Source organism: Paramormyrops kingsleyae, chromosome 11 (assembly GCF_048594095.1).
Source record: "Paramormyrops kingsleyae isolate MSU_618 chromosome 11, PKINGS_0.4, whole genome shotgun sequence".
Taxonomy (NCBI): domain Eukaryota; kingdom Metazoa; phylum Chordata; class Actinopteri; order Osteoglossiformes; family Mormyridae; genus Paramormyrops; species Paramormyrops kingsleyae.
Genome location: NC_132807.1, coordinates 782,633 through 805,068, shown reverse-complemented (window position 1 = coordinate 805,068; position 22,436 = coordinate 782,633). Strand labels below are relative to the sequence as shown.

General features: G+C 44.7%; 1 protein-coding gene across 1 annotated transcript; it reads left to right on the top strand.

Moving 5' to 3' along the window:
- The first annotated feature begins 3,968 nt into the window (after positions 1-3,968).
- LOC140593368 (uncharacterized) lies at positions 3,969-5,437 on the top strand. Its single transcript, XM_072717768.1, has 2 exons — positions 3,969-4,048; positions 4,646-5,437. The coding sequence occupies exons 1-2, from the start codon at positions 3,997-3,999 to the stop codon at positions 5,419-5,421; spliced, it is 828 nt and encodes a 275-aa protein (XP_072573869.1). The 5' UTR covers positions 3,969-3,996; the 3' UTR covers positions 5,422-5,437.
- The last annotated feature ends 16,999 nt before the right edge of the window (positions 5,438-22,436 follow it).

Below are 22,436 nucleotides of genomic sequence, written 5' to 3'. Positions count from 1 at the left end.
GATTAGTATACAACAGCATAAAAATGATGACACTGAAAGTTTGATTAATCACACGATCAGCTCTGGATAATATCAAACAATGACTTAAAGAGACACGTGAAATGAAGTGATAAATACACGTGAAATATAAAGTGATATCGGTATGTCAAAACGTTATGTTACACACACCGCCCAACAATTCAAGAAGCTGTAGCTAGATTAAGGCCGTATTCACAATTTACCCGTGTGCCTTATACTGTAACCGAGCACGATTATCCCCGGCTGGTCTGCACTCTCCACATTGCACTTAATGATCCTGGCCTGAGCGATTTTTTGTGTTGAAGAAAACGAGCGAAGGGAAGTGCTGTGGCATAACTGACTGAAATTCATGATTAATGCCTTTATTTTACGGCTTATCTGGAGTCGTTTTCAGCACGATGTCACACATAGATTAATTGACTATGCAATGCAGCGATTTTTATTTATTGACATTTACCAAAGAGTTTTTGCAGACTAGCTGCATGTTATACCGCCATTGAAAAGGTACCATGCTACCGCATTTTTGAAAGCTGTTGTGTATTACATTTCATTAGTACAGGTGTTTTGACATTGTAGCATACCTATCAGAATAGCACACTCTCAGTTAAAGCGCATGCGTAGAACAGAATTACATGTCCGCTAGCTCATAAATGTAGCATATTGCTGCAAGAATTTTCAACAGAAAGTAAGCAATTATGCTTTCCGGTTATTACGTGCAGTTACAGTTATAATAATAATTGGTACTTTTATTGATCCCTGTGGGGAAATTGTCTTCTTTACACCTCCCTCAATTTGCTCTTTATAAATCAAGCTCTATGTGAAAGACAGTCACCTGTGTGGGCCCCCAGGAAGCTGGGTGTTAAGGGCCTTGCTAAAGGACGTGCTGAGGTTGGGTTTGGACCGGTGACCTTCTGATTACAGGCACAAGGACTTAGCCCATGTACTGAGCCACACCCCCCCCCCCCCCCAGTTGTGTATTAGTAGCATTTATGATGTTTCTCTAATGTGAGCTAGTACATAACCCAGCTAGTACCAACCGTTGCAACAATACTCTAGTTTTCTGTCATACTCATTGTTTTATTTTCTTGCATTGTCCATTTTTGTTCATAGTCTTTAATATTCCAAATAACGACAATTTCAGATAACTACTGGAACAATGAGTTCTGGAGGGGAGCAAGCTCCGTTACATGCTATAGATATGTTGATCTGATACCTTTCCGTATCAGATTGTTACCACTGTTAAAAACCACAGGTATTTTATTCTGATTGTATGTATTTCCTTATTAGGGCACATTAGTTACTCCTGTTAAAAAATCCGTTTATTCTGACATTGTAAATTTCCTGAAGAGTTTACCCTCTTTAAAATGATGGAGTTCCACTTGTGCCAAAAATATGCTGATATGCATATGAGCTTTCCGTTTCTGCCAAAAATATGTAAACAGCACACAGTCCATGTCGGCTGAGCATGTGACAAAGCATTTGTCTGTGACGACTCTATTTTGTCAATGAGTTTGTCTGTGGAGCCCCTGAAGGAACCAAAAGGTGTCTGCTAATTAGATACCCAGGAATAAACTGTGTGGCCCCTGCCCAAGCATTGCTGCCCAAACAGCAGTCTCCTCCTTATGCCGCCGAGGGAGGAGTAGCAACTGGTTCCCCTGCCCCTTCCCCTCTCCCCCCTGCAGATGAGGATCATAACCATTCAGCGCCCGACTCCACCTCCTTATCAGTGACGACGTGCCGCGGTCAAAAACTCAGGCAGTAGGACGAGGCAGAAAAAATTCTTGCCCCTATGTTGTTATTTACAAATCCTCAAGAGGGAGATAACTTTGGTCATCTGACACTGTAGATGAAGGAGTTGAAGGACATTGTCAGTGACCTGCTGGATCCCAGGCAGAACAGACCTCGCTATGTGGCAGCCCTTCTGATACAGGTCGCCCCGCACATGGACTGGATGATGATGCATCAGTTTAAGCAGGAGCCTAGTAAATCCTGCGAGTGCTACACCGAACGACTGATGGCAGCTTTCTCCAACTACAGTGGGATGGACCGCCCAGCGAACCAAGAGTGTATGTGATGTAAAATACACTAAGAGAGCTCAGTTCCTTTAAAGAGAGGTACTTATAATACTCTGTATTAGTTTTCGTGAGCTGTCCTCTTAAAAAGTACAACACCAGTACTCCATATTCAAATTGTCCCATGAAAAACTACAACCTCCAAACATCAAACTACATGCTTCTATGTCACCTACACTTCAGACTTCATCCTCAAAATCAAAGCAGTATTAACACAAGCAACATCCATCACTTAAAGCCAATATAAGTCTGCTACAACTGGACTTATATCTAAGCAAAACAAACATTTTATGTTCAAGTTTTCTTAAAACTACTGAAACAAATAAATGGCTGCCCTACAGTTCCGCTGTTTTGTTTGTCACCCTGAATTATGTCCTTCATAGTGTGGAAAAAACCGAAGGCTGAGGAATGTTACGTAACACAGCTAGAATGCAATATCTCTCTCTGGTGTAATTCACTGTGTGGTCTTAAGTGAGGTGTCTTCTTCATAACACTCCCTAACTCTTGTATTCATGACCATGAGATAGGGTGGGCTGCTTTTCTTCCTTGCTTTGGCTAGTATTCCTCCCTTTCCTCCCCAGCCTTGGTTGGTGGTTCAGGCAGCATCACCTTGTTTTAGTAGACCCAGGTGCCATACATTTTGAAAGTAGGCTCAAGTGCACAAAATGTTCTAGCAGAAGTCTTAGACAAACTCTGAATTACAAAGTAATCTGACTCCTTCTGAAGCTGTGAGAAATTGTTCATCTGTATTTGCTGCATTGTCACTTGTTGATCTGCGTGTGCCCTGCTCCAGCAGTAAAGGGGAGATCGCGTGCAGAGCTGGTTTTCTGTAGGTCTGAGTAAAAATAAAATATCCTCTTCATACAGGAACCAAGTCTATGGCTGGAAATTTCTGCAACAGAGCCATTTAGTTATTTCTAGAAAAACATATAGAGCCAATGAAGGAACCTGATGTCATAGTAACACAGGTCACTGTCCGTGGTGCTGAATTCTCTACTAGATGGGCTGGTGCTGAATGAATAGGACAGCTGGCCAACGTGTCTGTGTGCTTCCACTGACTGGCACCGTGACAACGAGGGGGAAAAATTCATACAGTAAATTAGTTAACAATAATTAGTAATCACGTATAGTTCTCATTTATCATGATGTAAAATTCAAAAACCATTTCTGACTATTAATCTGCACATTTTAATAATTTAATTAATATTACCTAATTTGTTTATCATTTTCTGCAATCACTGTGCGTTAAAGCAAGTTTTAAAACTAGCTGTGAAATTGTTGATGCTGTTGTTGATCTGAATGTTGCTGACGGAGCCTTAGGATACGTCTTCATACAGATGAGTGAGGGGATGGATGCACTATTCTATGGAGGCCTCTGAAGAGAAAAAATGATCCCAATTTTATATTGAGAGGGATGGTTAATTCCATTTTAATGCAGACTGCGTTAAAAGTCCCTGTTCTGCCGTTGATCTTTTGCATGCATGCTATCATGTATTAGTTTACTCTGTATTTTGATCACGTCAAACTAAAGAATTTTTGGTCGTATTTTTGTTCCTAATTTTGAAGTAATTGTAAAATAAAAATGTTGTTCTTTTCCGCCGCCATGCTTCGTCTTACTTGTGAAGGTTATGCTTGCATTGAACTTGCTTTGTAGACAGTAAGATCCTGCCGGCATTAATTCTCCACTGTGTGGTAATTTTGAGAAATTGCGCACGTTTCTTATCCCGTCAGAATCGGTAAAACTAACGCCATGCGAATGTGTCTTAGCGCAGAGTTTAGAATATTTACGGTTTCCGGTCAATGAAGGCAGTTTGAAATAAAACAAAAACGTTTAAACTTTCTGGATGCGCAAACTCTCGCTCTTGGCAAGATGGTGCAGATAGTTGAGATAAAGGACTGTTATTCGATGAGAATTCGAATCCATCACTCCTTAAACATGGAGAACATGGATCCAGAAGGTATTAATGATTATAATGATTAAATGATAATAAAGTTGTAGCTCCTGGTATGTGACAAACGAAATGAACGGCCAAGTCTGCATTGGCCTAATGCTTGTTAGTTTTGAGGTAAAGCTGATAAGTAACACATTTGGTTTTCGAGGTAAAATAACCGACCGGTTGAATAATTCAACTTTTATCTACAGAAATGAATGTATTTAGAACTGCAAACGGATACATTGGAAACGGAGTTTTAAAATGAGAAAATGTAACGATGTGATAGGAAATGCCGTTCGTTATACTCCCCTTCTGTCTCCCATTCTTGCTCATCTTGTTTAAATAATAAGAAAATGAAAAGCAAGATCACTGTTAGTGACAAAAGTGCAGGACTAAATGTGTTTCATTTAATATTTATTCATTTGGATATGTGTGAGAGTAAGCGTATGCATGGATGTTGTCTTCTGGTTTAGCTTTCTTAGCTTTATCAGTAATTCACATTATTTCATTTATCTGACAATCTGAAGCCCATGGACTCATTTTAAACGGATTTTGTAGTAGAGTATTTATCCAGTTATTGTCATGTTCTTATATATCTCTCTGTGTTCCATTTTGTCCCAGTTCATGAGTTTTTGGAGGACAAGTTCATCTCCATTCTGGTCGTGAACTTCTTGAGGAGCCCACTGACCATGGAGAACTTGCAGTCTCTGGCCCTCAGTGTCCCTTCATTTTATTGGCGGCTCACTGGGGAGGAGCTGGATCCCAGCCTATTGCACGTAGCACCTGCACGACTGCAAGTGGTACATCATGGTACAGAGACTGGTGTCCATCATGGGGATGGAGAATCACCAGCTGAGGAGGATGACCATTACGGACAGGAGCTGCCATCATCCAGCTCTATAAGGGAGGCTTCCCCTGCAGCTCCAGCATCCACGACTGAGGATGCTAATGGGCTTCCTGAGGCTCTCCCCTTGGCCTGGGGTGAAGATGAGCCCTCATCTCCATCCTTATCTGTGCCTTCTGACACTCAACCTGGAAGTCAGATTGAGCCAGAACATGCTGAGCCCTCCAGCTCCACCTTCTGGATCCCTGTGGGCCCTAACAGCATGTGGCAGCAGCTTGAGATCGAAGGCCGCAACTACCTGCGGAAGCTGGATGAGCTCAGCATCTCCGATGGACTCTGGAGCATTACGGACTACGGTGATGATCACACCGTGGTCATGTCCGTGCATGTCTCCGTGCATGTGAGCAGTTCTCTGCGAACATGGGGCGTGAGGCAGGAGGAGAGGCCTCCTCAGAGACCCGCTGGCACCAGACAGAGGAAGCGCAAGGCCGAGCCCGACGACACCAGCGGCTCAAGTTCTCCTCCACAGCACAAGAGGCCCATGCGCTTCTGACTTGATTCCATGTTTTTACGCTGTAAGTTACATTTTTATTTCAACATAATTAGAAGATCCCGCAGGAAAATATTAGTCAGTTACTTAATAAATGACCAAAAAGTAGTTGAATAGGACAGCTGGCCAACGTGTCTGTGTGCTTCCACTGACTGGCACCCTGACATATAATGATTTTTAACAACGAGGGGGAAAAATTCATACAGTAAATTAGTTAACAATAATTAGTAATCACCTATAGTTCTCATTTATCATAATGTAAAATTGAAAAACCTTTTCTGACTATTAATCTGCACAATTTAATAATTTAATTAATAGTACCTAATTTGTTTATCATTTTCTGCAATCACTGTGCGTTTAAGCAAGTTTTAAAACTAGCTGTGAAATTGTTGATGCTGTTGTTGATCTGAATGTTGCTGACAGAGCCTTAGGATACGTCTCTATACACATGAGTGAGGGGATGGATGCACTATTCTATGGAGGCCTCTGAAGAGAAAAAAATTATCCCAATTTTATATTGAGAGGGACGGTTAATTCCTTTTTAATGCAGACAACGTTAAAAGTCCCTGTTCTGCCGTTGATCTTTTGCATGCATGCTATCATGTATTAGTTTACTTTGTATTTTGATCACATGTCAAACTAAAGAATTTTTGATTGTATTTTTGTTCCTAATTTTGAAGTAATTGTAAAATAAAAATGTTGTTCTTTTCCGCCGCCATGCTTCGTCTTACTTGTGAAGGTTATGCTTGCATTGAACTTGCTTTGTAGACAGTAAGATCCTGCCGGCATTAATTCTCCACTGTGTGGTAATTTTGAGAAATTGCGCACGTTTCTTATCCCGTCAGAATCGGTAAAACTAACGCCATGCGAATGTGTCTTAGCGCAGTGTTTAAAATATTTACGGTTTCCGGTCAATGAAGGCAGTTTGAAATAAAACAAAAACGGTTAAACTTTCTGGATGCGCAAACTCTCGCTCTTGGCAAAATGGTGCAGATAGTTGAGATAAAGGACTGTTACTCGATGAGATTTCGAATCCATCACTCCTTAAACGTGGAGAACATGGATCCAGAAGGTAATAATGATTATAGTGATTAAATGATAATAAAGTTGTAGCTCCCGGTATGTGACAGACAAAATGAACGGCCAAGTCTGCATTGGCCTAATGCTTGTTAGTTTTGAGGTAAAGCTGATAAGTAACACCTTTGGTTTTCGAGGTAAAATAACCGACCTGTTGAATAATTCAACTTTTATCTACAGAAACAAATGTATTTTGAACTGCAAACGGATACATTGGAAGCAGAGTTTTAAAATGAGAAATTGTAACGATGTGAAAGGAAATGCCGTTCGTTATACTCCCCTTCTGTCTCCCATTCTTGCTCATCTTGTTTAAATAATAAGAAAATGAAAAGCAAGATCACTGTTAGTGACAAAAGTGCAGGACTAAATGTGTTTCATTTAATATTTATTCATTTGGATATGTGTGAGAGTAAGCGTATGCATGGATGTTGTGTTCCGGTTTAGCTTTCTTAGCTTTATCGGTAATTCACATTATTTCATTTATCTGACAATCTGAAGCCCATGGACTCATTTTAAACTGATTTTGTAGTAGAGTATTTATCCAGTTATTGTCATGTTCTTATATATCTCTCTGTGTTCCATTTTGTCCCAGTTCATGAGTTTGTGGAGGACAAGTTCATCTCCATTCTGGTCGTGAACTTCGAGAGGAGCCCACTGACCATGGAGAACTTGCAGTCTCTGGCCCTCAGTGTCCCTTCATTTTATTGGCGGCTCACTGGGGAGGAGTTGGATCCCAGCCTATTGCACGTAGCAACTGCACGGCTGCAAGTGGTACATCATGGTACAGAGACTGGTGTCCAGCATGGGGATGGAGAATCACCAGCTGAGGAGGATGACCATTACGGACAGGAGCTGCCATCACCCAGCTCTAGAAGGGAGGCTTCCCCTGCAGCTCCAGCATCCACGACTGAGGATGCTAATGGGCTTCCTGAGGCTCTCCCCTTGGCCTGGGGTGAAGATGAGCCCTCATCTCCATCCTTATCTGTGGCTTCTGACACTCAACCTGGAAGTCAGATTGAGCCAGAAAATGCTGAGCCCTCCAGCTCCACCTTCTAGATCCCTGTGGGCCCTAACAGCACGTGGCAGCAGCTTGAGATCGAAGGCCGCAACTACCTATGGAAGCTGGATGAGCTCAGCATCCCCGAGGGACTCTGGGGCATTACGGACTATGGTGATGACCACACCGTGGTCATGTCCGTGCATGTCTCCGTTCATGTGAGCAGTTCTCTGCGAACATGGGGCATGAGGCAGGAGGAGAGGCCTCCTCAGAGGCCCGCTGGCACCAGTCAGAGGAAGCGCAAGGCCGAGCCCGACGACACCAGCGGCTCAAGTTCTCCACCGCACAAGAGGGCCATGCGCTTCTGACTGGATTCCATGTTTTTACGCTGTAAGTTACATTTTTATTTCAACATAATTAGAAGATCCCGCAGGAAAATATTAGTCAGTTTAGGGCTGGACAATAATTCGATATCAATATATATCGCCATAGAATTTTTTTCAATAACGGTGATACGATTTTTAAACACATTTCCTATATTTCGATATACATTTGAATATATATATATATTCATATATATTCGTGTATATATATATTCATATATATTCGTATATATATATATATATATATATATATACACACACACACAGTCGAACCCACTTATCTCGTCCTCGGTTAACTCGCCAACCCTATTAAGTTGCCGTTTTTGAAGTGGAACCGCCAATTCGGCACTTAACATTGGTTATCTCGATCCCCGTGACGATTCGCCGGCTTTTAAAAATGTATCACAAGTGCTAAACAGCGCGTATTCAAATCGCATTCGCAGGGTAATTTGCTAAACAACGCAGCTGTGAAACGCGATCCAGGTAAAACTTTTTTAGACAGCATAAATAATATTGAAGCATTTGTTTTCAAGCAGACTGTTAAAGGCAAAAGCAACAAAGCATTTTAGAAACCATAGTAACCGCATGTATGATACTTATCAGAGCTGTGTCAGAGCGAAATGACTCGTGAATTTAATTTTGAGACTGGTTAGCTTTTTGTAAAAACGAACTACAGTACACCCCGCAGGTTTTTTGTGAGCGATCTTTGTGTTTTCAATTTTGGAGAATATAATTAAAGGTTTGTATCGAGAAACGACGGTGGTTTTTATTGTATACTAGTAAATTTCTGCTGTTAGTTGGTGCAGATGCCTTTTGTTAGCCAATATGTATGTCGGGGCCGGCTCTACGCTGGGGCAACGCCCCCTTAAGCAAACGTCCTGCCCCCTTAAATCAAACTTTTAGAAGTTGAGGAAGAAAATAATAATTACCCACAAACTGAATATGGACAAGATTTACTACAGTAGCTGAAAAATCCACTGAAAAAGGCACAAACGAGATGATAAGTTTCACTTCTTGTTCGCTCTTTCTGTTTGTGCGCGGGCTCACACTGCACTCGGCAGAGATCCCCCACTCACCCTCCCCCCAGCTAAACATCCAATCACTGTTAGTATGCAAATGAGTCCGTTTCTCAGTAGGCAGGGCAGAGCGAAATGAGCTGCGCGATTGCGGGAGGGGAAGCAGCAATCTCTCTCGTCAAAATCATAACGACTCGTGAGATCATGGTTCGAATTATTTTTTTCTATTTGGGGGGATCTTGATCGGGGGGTACTAATTAAGAAATATATCGTGATATAATTTTTTGCCATATCGTCCAGTCCTAAGTCAGTTACTTAATAAATGACCAAAAAGTAGTTGAATAGGACAGCTGGCCAACGTGTCTGTGTGCTTCCACTGACTGGCACCCTGACATATAATGATTTTTAACAACGAGGGGGAGAAATTCATACAGTAAATTAGTTAACAATAATTAGTAATCACGTATAGTTCTCATTTATCTTAATGTAAAATTCAATAACCTTTTCTCACTATTAATCTGCACAATTTAATAATTTAATTAATATTACCTAATTTGTTTATCATTTTCTGCAATCACTGTGCGTTTAAGCAAGTTTTAAAACTGGCTGTGAAATTGTTGATGCTGTTGTTGATCTGAATGTTGCTGACAGAGCCTTAGGATACGTCTCTATACACATGAGTGAGGGGATGGATGCACTATTCTATGGAGGCCTCTGAAGAGAAATAAATTATCCCAATTTTATATTGAGAGGGATGGTTAATTCCTTTTTAATGCAGACAACGTTAAAAGTCCCTGTTCTGCCGTTGATCTTTTGCATGCATGCTATCATGTATTAGTTTACTCTATATTTTGATCACATGTCAAACTAAAGAATTTTTGGTCGTATTTTTGTTCCTAATTTTGAAGTAATTGTAAAATAAAAATGTTGTTCTTTTCCGCCGCCATGCTTCGTCTTACTTGTGAAGGTTATACTTGCATTGAACTTGCTTTGTAGACAGTAAGATCCTGCCGGCATTAATTCTCCACTGTGTGGTAATTTTGAGAAATTGCGCACGTTTCTTATCCCGTCAGAATCGGTAAAACTAACGCCATGCGAATGTGTCTTAGCGCAGAGTTTAAAATATTTACGGTTTCCGGTCAATGAAGGCAGTTTGAAATAAAACAAAAACGGTTAAACTTTCTGGATGCGCAAACTCTCGCTCTTGGCAAAATGGTGCAGATAGTTGAGATAAAGGACTGTTACTCGATGAGATTTCGAATCCATCACTATATATGTCAGGGTGCCAGTCAGTGGAAGCACACAGATACGTTGGCCAGCTGTCCTATTCAACTACTTTTTGGTTATTTATTAAGTAACTGACTAATATTTTCCTGCGGGATCTTCTAATTATGTTGAAATAAAAATGTAACTTACAGCGTAAAAACATGGAATCCAGTCAGAAGCGCATGGGCCTCTTGTGCGGTGGAGGAGAACTTGAGCCGCTGGTGTTGTCGGGCTCGGCCTTGCGCTTCCTCTGACTGGTGCCAGCGGGCTTCTGAGGAGGCCTCTCCTCCTGCCTCATGCCCCATGTTCGCAGAGAACTGCTCACATGCACGGGGACATGCACGGACATGACCACGGTGTGGTCATCGCCGTAGTCCGTAATGCTCCAGAGTCCCTCGGGGATGCTGAGCTCATCCAGCTTCCGCAGGTAATTGCGGCCTTCGATCTCAAGCTGCTGCCACGTGCTGTTAGGGCCCACAGGGATCCAGAAGGTGGAGCTGGAGGGCTCAGCATGTTCTGGGTTCACTGGGTTCGTTTCGAGGGACGAAAAATCCTTTTTTTCGCCGATTACAGCGCCCAGACGGCTCGAGCTCGCAAGGCTATGTCCCCCGTTCTGAAGAAGGCTCAGGAAGCTGGTGTTCCTGCTTTTCTGTTGTACCCGACTAAAGTTCGCCTTTCTTTTGCGGGTAACCAGTGGTTTTTTACCGACCCAGAAGAAGCTCTTCAGGCAATCGGCGCTTTCACCTCCACCGGGTCCTGGCCAATTTAATATGCTTATTCGGTCTGCTTTGTTGTTTGCCTGTTATTATATTGCGGTCACACTGTGCGTGTGGAGTATATAAATCGGGTGCTTTTCTGTTAACGATTTTGTGTCTGTTCTATAGTTGATTTTGCTTTGTAGTTTACGCCGGGGGTGGCCGGCGGGCTTGAGTATTCACGCATGCCTTATCCCCTGCGTGTCACGCGCTGGCTTTTGGCCCCGTGCTGTTCTGGGGGGATGGGGGGGAGGGGGGTGTTTTGTGGTTGTTTTGCCTTGGGGTTCGCGCCCTTCGGCTCATTGGATGATGGTGTTCTGTCTTATGGGGTGTTAGGGGTTTGTATTACTGGAGCTTATTTGTTTATGGGTTGTCTGTTTTCACTAATTCCTTCTCTAACGATGTGCTACTCTATTGACGTCTCCCTCTTTGTCTCTCTCTCTCCAGTATTGTGCTGTGGATCTATGTCTTTTATAGCTGCTGATGGCTAACTTAGTTATGGCTACCTGGAACGTGAGGACGCTTTCGACCCCTCAGAAGCGCTCTAGTGTCACAGACATTTTGTTTAGAAATAGGGTGGACATTGCTTTTTTGCAGGAGACACATTTGGAGTGCATTGGTGCATTTGGACCAAGCGCATGAGGCTCGTATCGCCAGGGTGCGGGCCGAACGCAATGGTTTACTTTTGCGTAAGGCTGAATTTCTTGTACATCGCACTAGGACACGGTATTACACTAGTGGAGCTAAGCCTGGTAAGTTGTTGGCGCTTAGGCTCCGCCAGTGTGACACTTTTCAAGTGTAAAATTCAAGGATGGAGCTGTAACCACCAACCCTTCTGAAATTAATGACCGTTTTCTTGATTTCTATAAGGATCTCTACTTATCCGACAGCCCTCCATCTCAGACAGCCCTGGACTCGCCTTTTTCCCTGGCTTCTCTCCCTATACTTGCTCAGCAGGATGCCTTACTACTGGAAGCCCCCATTGCATTTTGTGAGCTCACTGAGGCCCTTAAGTCATTTTCTAAGAATAAAGCTCCTGGGATGGATGGTATTCAAGCTGAGGTGCTGCTCACCTTCTGGGCACAGTTAGCCTCCCCTCTGTTTCGTATGCTGTCCTCCGCCATACGCTCCTCTCAGCTCCACCCCGCTTTAAATTCTGTGATAATCTCTTTGCTTTTAAAACAGGGCAAAGACTCTGCTGATTGTTCCAGCTACCGTCCCCTATCTTTAATGAACTCTGATGTTAAGCTATTGGCTAAGGTGTTGGCTCACCACCTTCAGTTGATGATAGCTAAGATTGTACATCCCGATCAGACTGGTTTTATTTCAGCTCGCTACGCAGCCGACAATATGCGTCGTCTTCTGCATATTGTTAAAAATGATTATTCTTCCTCTCCTCCCACTGCTCTTTTCTCATTGGATGCCGAGAAGGCCTTTGACAGGCTTAATTGGAGTTTCCTCTGGGAAATTTTTTTTTTGCCCCGCTTAAATTTCTTAAGTGCTATGCTTCCTTTGCCGCCCCCTTCCCACTTTTTGAAAGATGTCCGGTCGACAGTAACGTCCTTTCTCTGGAATGCCCGCAAGCCTCGCATAAGGTACTCCTTTCTTACTCTTTCTAGAGATGATGGGGGTCTCGCTCTACCGGAATATGAATGGTACCACTGGTCCTTTGTTCTCCGTTCGGTCTGGCACTGGCTTCAGCCTCCCCCATCACCGCCTTCCTGGTTTCCAATAGAGGAGAATCTGGCGCGTCCGCATCAGCTGCAACATCTCCCTTTTCTCTCCCTGAAAGCTAAGGCAGCTAAACCTGTGCTAGGCTCAATTGTGTCTTATGCTGTGCAGATTTTCCATCGGGTCGAGAAGCGCACTGGCTCTGTCCCTGTCTGGCACTCAAATACACCAGTATTTCTTAATAGAGCGCTTAACATTGGTGGTCAGCCCATCACAAACTCCCGGTGGATCTCGTCCGGAATCCGTGTTTTGGGTGATCTATTTGATGACTCTGGCCTCCTCACGTTCCAGGCTCTCAGCTCTAAATTTCCTATCCCTCCTTCTTCCTTCTTTTTCTTTCTACAACTGCGATCTGTCTTCAGAACATGTGGGATTTCCTTCTCTGCTCCTTTGCCTATTCACCCCTTTTGCAAATTTGTGGCTTCCCTGTCCAAATCTAATAGACCAGTCTCCACGCTGGACATGTTTTTGCGTAATGCTGGTCAGGTTATTCCACCTGTTGCCCGTAAATGGGGTGATATCTCTTCTCCTTCTCCATTGTGCTGGCGCACCATTTTTAAAAATATTAAGCGGGCTTCTAGAAATCCCAATCACCAGCACGTTCAGTTTAGTTTTGTGCACAGGATGTACTGTACTCCACGATTGCGCTTCGCTATCGATCCTGATACCCTTTGTAAATTGTGCCCACTTAGAGCCCTTGGTATGTTCTGGGAATGTCCACCTGTGGCCGCTCTTTGGTATGCGGTCTCCTCCTTTCTTTCTGATCTGCTGGATGTGACTGTCCCTTGTTCTCCTCAATCTCTGTTACTCTTAGAGTTCTCTCTCCTTTCTTTTTCCCCTTCTCAGCAACAGACGATTTCTTTATCCTCTGTCGCTGCAAAGCTTCTGTTGGTCTCAAGGTGGAAAGACCCGAGTCGTTGCACTTTCATAGTCTGGAGGGCTTCCCTTTACAATCTGATCATGTTGGAGCTGTCTGCTGCTTGAATAAATGGTGCCTCAGACGTTACCATCAACAATTGGGAGCATATTAGATATGGAAGAAAATAAAGCGCACATGATCCTTACTGCCTTAGGCATTGCAAAGAAAACTATCTTCATGAACTGGAAATCAAAAAATAATTTATGTATTACTCAGTATAGAAATTTAATTCTAGACCACATAAGTCTAGAGAGAATGTCTAATTCCCTCCAAAAAAATCAATTGGGCAGATTGGATCCTCTCTGGTCCATTCTGGCCAATTCCATTATGTAGAGGGGGTGGTCGGCTGTGGTCTCGTCCCCTCGGGGTTCTGGCGGGTGGCGGGGTTGGGCCCCCGGGCTATGGGCGACTGGTGGCCTCTTGGAGCTGGGGGGGCTGTGGCTGCCGTCCTGTGATGTCTGGGTGTCTGCCCTGGCTGGTGGTGGTGGGGTGGGCCTTGGGCGGGTGCTGCCTGGCGGTCAGGGGGCGTGGGGTCTGGGGTGCCGGTGGTGGCGGGGGCTGGCCCTGGGATGGGTGGTTGGCCTCTTCGGTGCGGGCCTGGGTGGGGGTCTGGGGCTCTGGTGCCCGGGGCCTGGCCGTTTCCTCGGTGGGTGCCTTCCTGCGCGGGGGTGGCCTGTGCTCCCTCTGGGGCGCCGCCGGGGGGGGTGGGATGGTCCATGTCTGGGGGGCCGGCCTGCGCTGTTTGGGGGGTGGCATGTCTCGAGCCCGGGCTGGTCTGCCACTTTTTGTCGTCGAATGAGTGGGTGACTGAGTGCGGGCTGTCCTTCGGGGTGGGGGGGGATGGGGGTTAGCTCTTGGCGTCGGCGCTGCTCCGGGGGGTTGTCGCCGGGGGCCCCCCGGGTCCGCTCCATCCCGTGCCGCGGTGGGGAGCTGGGGTGCCTAATGAGCCAGCTTGGTTAGCTGGCTCTCTTCTGCCAGGGGGTAGTGATCTTCCCCCTGGTATCATGAATCCCAGCCCCTCTCCCCCCTCACTCACATAACATGCCACGCACACATGTAGGATCTTGGGGTGGGTATGTGCCGCGCACGCTGCAGTGAGGGGGGCCATTCACATGGCCTTACTCGCTGTGCTGCGCGGCCCTCTGCCTCCCCTTGTTTTAATTACACTTTAGTCATCACATATCAGTATACACACAGGGCCTTGGGGGGTGGGGGCACTACCTAGAGGTTGGTGGGTGGGGCCGCTGAGGTGGTCTCACTCACCTCTTCACTGCTGCCCGCCCCTCAATTTTACTTACACCATATACATTGAGGGTCTTGGCGGGGGGGTGATGAGGAGGAGAGCTGTTTGCAAGCAGTGCTCCCCCGCGCTTCCCCCGTCAATTTTAAATCCATCTTAAGTTTCTCAACAGTCATACTCACTCACTCCTTACACCACATACATTCACCAACACATGCATCCAACACTCCACTTCTCACACAGGTGCGTGGGGGAGGAGAGTGGGCGGGTCTTCCTACACCCCCGCTCCCTGCCCGCGATGGTGGGGGGGCACTCGGGCGGGCGTCCGGCTGGCGGTGCCCTGGGGTTGCGGCTGGCGCTGGGGGGTGGCGTCCGTTCCCCCGCATGGCGGAGGGCGGTCCGGAGTGGATGGGCTTATGTCTTTTTGTCTCTGTGTATGTGTCTGTGTATGTTGTGTGAGTGGGTGTATGGTCTATGTGTATGGCTGAGAGGTGTGTCTGCGAGGTGTCTGCGTGGGCAGTGTGGGCCTGGGTCCGGGGCTAGCTGCTCCTTCCTGGGCGCGGCTGCCTCCTTGGCATGGTTGCTGTCCCTCCTCCCCGGGTGGTGGCCTGGGGGGGGCTCGGGCCTCTCCGGCGCGGTGGGGCTCTCTACCGGGGGCCGGTCGGCTCCCGGCCGCCTGGGGTCCTGGGGCCCTGGCTCTGGCCCGTGCGGGAGCGGCCGTCACCCTCGCGGGGTCGGCTGCCTGTTACCTCTGGTTCTCTGGGGCTCGTGCCCTTTTGGCTGCGGGGGGCTGCGCCTGGGGTCTCCCCCCTCCTCCTCCTGCTGGGGTGGGGACGCGGCTGTCGTGGGAGCGTGGGGCCTTGGCTCCTCTGTGCTCTTGGGGGGCCGTGGACGCCTTGGGTCTCCTGGGCCTGTCTCCGCTGGCCTCTGGCTCTTGTGGGGTGGGGTTGCGGCCCCCCGCCCTTGCTATCAAGTACATTCCATGGAGAAATTCACACGCACCCAACACATGTATACCCCCACACAGAAGAACACACATGCAAACCCACTTCCACACTCCCTTCCAAGCACATGCAACAATTTTGGATGTCTGTATATCTGTTTTATTTTCTTTAATTCTGGTTGTGTCTTTGTATTTGTCCATTTTTGGTTGTATTTCAAATGCTGTTTTATTTTTTTTAATTTTTTTTTCTCCTTGATATGTGCTTTTTACGTTACTGTTGTCTTTCTTAGCCTCTCTCCCATTGTTGTCTCCCCCTTTGTTCGTGTTTTTTTTTTTTTTTCCTTCTTTTCTCCTCTCTCGCCTCCTCTTTAATCTCTCTCCCTACCCCTTTTCTTCACTATCACTCCCTTCCGGACAGCTCGGCAACTGGAATATTTCACATGTGTTAAAAATAAAATACAATAAATATACAAATAAAAAGAAATCAACCAACATGAAGGGCCTATACAGAGTCTATAGAGCCCCTCATGGCAAAGCAAATATGTCTGACACAGCAGTGCATTCAGACCATTATTCTGCTTGCTAAAGCTGCCGGACAGGACACATTTAAAAAAAAAAAAAAAAAAAAAAAAACAATTGGGAGCGTAATGCTTCACTTGTACTACAGTACATTGAGGAGAGCACATCACCTATTGTGTCTGGTTAATTTCTTATGTTCTTATGTTCTGGTACGGTTATGTAGATATGCTATATGGCAATATATTTGGTGTGTGTGTTGTGTATCTATGTGGATGTCTGGGGGTGTGCATGCATTTGCATTTATAGGTGTATGTGTTTTATTTATTATTGCTGTATGTATATTACTGTGTATGTATATAGATGTATATTCTTTTGTTTCCTTTAATGTCTTGCTCCGGTGGGGGGGGTTTGGTTCTGGTGTTTTTTTTGTTTTGTATGTTGAACAGTTTTTGATGTGTCACTTTTTTGTGCATTGTAGTAAAACCCAATAAAAAATTGGTTGGAAAAAAAAAACCCAGAATGATCATTTAAAAAAAACAAAACCTTTATGAGGTTGTGCAACGAGGGGTATGACTTTCATCACGTTTGCACTTCTCTACATCATTTTTGGCCAATTTTTTGAGTCTTAATGGCAGTGTCATCTGAGAACTTCTTTTTATAAAATGCATATTATGTTTAAAAAAATCCCAGCTTTACGGTTTCAGGACAGAACAGCCACTCTGTTATGATGAACATTACGGTATTTTGAGTGTTATTAGTTGTGGCGCCCCTTACTGTATACTGACTACGCCACCCCTTGCGATTCACTACCTACTGAGTGTGCCAGAGCAAGGGAACAATGCTCTAATAAGAAGTACAGATGCAGGTTTTACAGAAATATAAAAGTACAACCTTTAACAACAAATATTCTTGATTGGTCACCAATTAAATAGGTCACTACCTTGATGTTGGGGAAGGGACAGTAAACAGACAAAAAGGGGAAGATGAAAAAAGAAAACAAATCACCAAGACATTGGGACAGAGGCCTATTGAACCAAGGGCGGGTAGACACACTGGTGGGAAGCTAGGGTTTCTATACCACACGTGACTGTGCAAACCCACTTATCCTAATATACACTTCAATCCAATACCCTGCAACCCTCACAGTACTCAGGTACCTTAAGTGACCATTGAAAGTCTTGCAGTTCAGGACTCGGTAGGACCACAGCAGGGGCTGACCCTGACACACACTGAATAAAGCAACACTTAACTCCCAATTGGGTAGTATACAAAACAGTTTAAAACAGCCGGGGCAAACAAAAGAGCTTCACACTATGTGGAACTGCAAGACTTTCAATGGTTAACACAAAAAAAGGCTAGGGAACCCAGCTTTCCAGTGTAATCTCCCTCAAACACATTAGGCAACCCTGTGCAAGCAGCACCCAGGTTGATTAAGGATAAAGGAGGGGGCTAAGGGACTAGACAATAAGAATGATAAAAAGAAAAAAATACAAATAAAAAAATAAACCCACTCTAGCCTGTGGCGTACAGAGCAATTACACTTAAGCTACAGCGCACAGGCTAGAGGAAAACAAAATGCACAACAAAGAAACAGAAGAAAAAAAATAAATACATAAAGCTATGAGCAGCACCACATTCACACAGTACAGAGAACAGCAGCTAGCCATGCAACATAGCCATATGGACCTATAAATCAGACACACAATTAAGTGCTTGTGTTCAGTTAAATGATGACTCATCCATTAAGAACCACAAGCTAAATGGCTAGGGAACAGCTAGCGAATGCTAATGTTTTAAAATACTAGAGTTTGACAGAAACTTACCAGCAACAACAAACATGTATACATTAGCTAAGTGAATGCTAATTATCAGAGAGCATATACTGTAAACTAGCACACTGTCATGGATCCGGGCGGCTCGGGCACGGGAGCGAGGCATAGTGCAGGCACAGAAAAAGGGTGGACGACCCACTTGCGGCTCAAGGAACAGAAAAGGGGTTTATTAAATAAAACAGAAAACACAACAAAACCAAAAGGACCACGAGGGATCAAAACTAAAAAGGGATTAACAAAAACTAAATAACAAAACCAAAATACACGTTGAACACTGAAAATATCTAAACCATCTAACATCCATGAAACATCACACACAGAACACAATGAACCACTAGGGAACTGAACAGAAGCAGGAACTAAAATACTAAGGGTTAACGAGACTAACACAGGACAGGTGAGGCTAATTAAGAAAGACCAGGGAAACGGGGTACAGGTGAAACTAATACTCAAAAGGAACTAAACAGGGAAACTAAGAACTAACCAAGTAATCAGAACACTGGGGAATTACAGACAGGTAATTAAGACAAGCAGGGGCACAAGGAACAAAACCAAAAACCAAAAATCACCAAATACAATAACTAGACAAACTAGGGAGCAAAATACAAAAACAGGAGGTGGGATTCAAACACAGGACAGAAGGTACAAAGACAACCAGACGCTCAAGGTGTTGAACCATGAGGCCAACAGAACAGGGGAAACTCCAAGACAAACATGAAGGACGGGATGACCAGCAATGCCTGCTGGTCAAACGGGGAAGGGACTCGGTAGGACCACAGCAGGGGCTGACCCTGACACACACTGAATAAAGCAACACTTAACTCCCAATTGGGTAGTATACAAAACAGTTTAAAACAGCCTGGGCAAACAATACATGCAACAGGTTACCCCAGACTGCAGTGTAATGTTCTGAAACAAACAATACAACATGGACACGGTAAAAATGCAAACAGGCCAATCATAATATCCTGACATGACAAAGACATGTACAGGATTAACAACACATACCTGTCCCAGTATTAGCAGGATACGCCAGAAGTTAAGCTTGGAGATACATCAGTCCCAGCATGGTCATAGCTACCAGCGTCCACGCTGATTACACGCCAACTCGGAAGTCTTAAGTAGTTCTAACAGCGCCTGCTGTTAAAACCGGAAACGGGTGGAGTCATATTTTCACCTTCATGACTCCCGCCGACTGTGGCAAGGAATATATACAATCACGGACTATAAGAATAAACACGCCGTTGCGTTGAGCACTGACGCTGTGTTCGCCGACGAGCTGAACGCGTTCTTCGCACGGTTTGAGATAAACAGCTCTCACCACGGAGACAACAACAGTCTGATCTCGGTGAGCGAGGACAGCAGCGCGGCTCTGGTTAGCCTGGCAGAGCGCGATGTGCGCCGGGCTCTGAAGCAGGTGAGCATCAGAAAAGCAGCGGGACCAGACGGGATTTCAGTCCTGCGATGCTGCGCTGATCAGCTGACTGGTGTTTTCACTAAGATCTTCAATGAGTCCCTAGCTCTGTCTATTGTGCCAACGTGTTTTAAACGGTCCACCACAGTTCCCGTCCCGAAGCACAACAAGCCCTCCAGCCTGAATGACTACCGCCCGGTAGCCCTAACATCTCTGGCCATGAAGGTGTTTGAAAGGCTGGTAAAGAACTTAATCTGTTCATCCATCCCAAATTCCATAGACCCATTACAGTTCGCCTACCGCCCAAACAGATCCACTGAGGCGTTACCTGCAAGATCGCTATTTTTCTTTATGCTGCAATTGTTTTCATTATTACTTTGTTTAACTTGACACATCACATCTTTAAATTCTCATCCTTGCATTAGAATATAGACCAGTTAATACTGATGGTATCTCATCCTGTGTCATATGTTTTAAAATGACTACACACTGAATATTGAACTGAAGCTTGACATAAAAAAATTAAATCGCAAATCAAATCGTAATCGCAATTTCTGTCAGAAAAATGGCGATTCGATATTTTCCCCAAATCGTGCAGCCCTAGTTGGCACCACGTCCTGGGTTATTCCCTGCTTTGTGCCCATAGCTTTCAGGATAGTCTCCAGACCCCCTGTGACCCTGCACAGGAAGTTGACCATCCCCGGCCAGCCCCCAGAGTTCTGTGGAAGTTAAAAACACTTTAGTCAAACAACAGACTAACCAAATCTCAGGCTGGAGTAAGCTTCAAAAAAGGAGCTGGTCATTACCTGAACAGAAGGGGAACATAAGAAGGAGACTAGAGCTCAGCTGACAACATATATCTCTCCCGTTCCTTGCTGATGATGGGAGGTCACTGAGACGAGGTGAGACAAGTAAATAGAAAGTCAGCTGGCTCCTGCTGACACCCAACAGTGTGACACAAAACGGGTGGCATTGCCGAAGACCTCACAGCTAAATATGGAAAGAGGAGAAATATTTTTAAAATGTAAATAAAAAGTGGAGCACCTATAATAAAAGCACAGCTATTAGGTGCTAATGATCCAGTTCACACTCAAGATGCCTAAGTTTGATCAGGTCAATCCTGCGATGTAACATGGACAGGCAGGCGTAATGTACTCACTGTCTGCAGTATGAACAACATGGTCCCACACAGACAGGTGACCCCATAGAAGCGCCTCTCCAGGTTAACAAATACCTTCACTCAGATACTTATGCTCAAATGCTGTTCGCTGTCAGACTCTGCAACAAAGTCCTTGCAGCTGACCCCACACACATAGACTAACAAACACACACATCCAATACACCATGGTAGTTTCTATGTGCAATATTAGTTCTTGTCAATCCCTGTCACTCCATTGCGTGCCTGTCCATATAGATATATCCAGTGTTGTACATATATTTATATATCCACTCTGTACATAATATACATACACTCTATTTATACATACATATATTTATCTGTTTACATATACACACATATATATATAAATATTTTTCAATATACTCATCCAAATTTATGTTTCCAGATTGTTTGTATAGTGCACTTTTTATACTGTACTGTTGGTACAGTTTTTATTCTATTATTTTTAATTTTGCTACTCTTGTCTTGCACTGTCCACTTTTCTGCCGTGACGATGCAATTTTCCACTTGTGGGACTAATAAAGACAAATTTGCTGCGATCTCTGACATTTGGACATGCTTCACTAAGAACTGTGCTGAGAGTTTCACTCCAGGAGAACACATGACCATAGATGAACGGCTGTTCCCTACCAAGGTTCCTTGTCCATTCAAGCAGTATATCGTATCCAAGCCGGACAAATTTGGGATCAAGTTCTGGATGGCCGCAGATTTGGAGACCGAATATGTCTGCAATGCATCCCCTTACTTCGGAAAGGACCCCAGTCGTCAGAAGTGGGAGAGGCTGGCAGAGAACGTGGTCATGAATCTGATGGAGCCATTTTTGGATGATGAGAGAAATGTCACAACGGACAATTTCTTCACCTCACTGGCACTGTCACACAGACTGCTTCAGCGCAAAACAACGCTACTGGGCACGGTGAATAAAGTTCGGCATGAACTTCCTCCACTTGCAAAGGACACTGCACAGCGGGAGGAATTCTCCACGTCAGTGCTTTGCAAAGCCTAGCTAAGCTCAAAATAAATAAATCACAGGGCCCTGATGGCATCTTACCTATAGTAAGATACCCAGAACCAGAGCTACTGGCACAAAGAAGGATTGCTGGGATTGCTGCGAGGATTGCTGGGATTGCTGCGAGAGAGTGGTGTTGAGCTGCAGCGATTGTTTGGGATTGTTTGGGATTGTTTTTTGGAGTGTTTTGAGTGTTTGTGTGCTTTACCTGTTTACGTGGGTGGCTGTTTATTTCTATTTATTGTTCTTATTTCGGTCGGCGTGAGTGCTTGTCTGTCCTGTCTGTTAATTAACAGCGCGATTATTACTGACAGAGAGCTGCGGGTGTCGCGTGAGCGGCGTTTTTTTCTGTCCGCGTTTAAACTCCGTAACAAACACCCGCAGGGCGATTATAGCTAATAGTATCTAACGTCGGTATCACTACCCGGCGCCGGAAAAGGACAGTTGCTCCTGAGCTTTGCTCGGTCGCCAGTCGGGGCCGGGAGGACATTTTCCACTTTTTTCCCGCTCCGGCAGTAGCCTGCTGTGAGGGGGTTTTTGTGGTTTTTCGACCTCCCAAGAGCAACTTCGATTTCGCCTTGGTTTTAGTTCATACTTGGTTCAGGCAGAGGTTCTTCTGGTAAGTAGTAGTAAATTTATCAGGTTTAAAATTTTAAATAAAATAATAATTAAGTTCCATTTTAACACAAGTAATAACTTATTTTAGTGTACTCCGCACGTTACTGCATTTATTGTTA

Excerpts from the sequence above, each read along its gene's own strand:
- LOC140593368 (XM_072717768.1), top strand. The coding sequence starts at position 3,997 with ATGAGAATTCGAATCCATCACTCCTTAAACATGGAGAACATGGATCCA. Across the intron at positions 4,049-4,645 it reads GGAGAACATGGATCCAGAAG|TTCATGAGTTTTTGGAGGAC; the intron begins GTATTAATGATT and ends ATTTTGTCCCAG.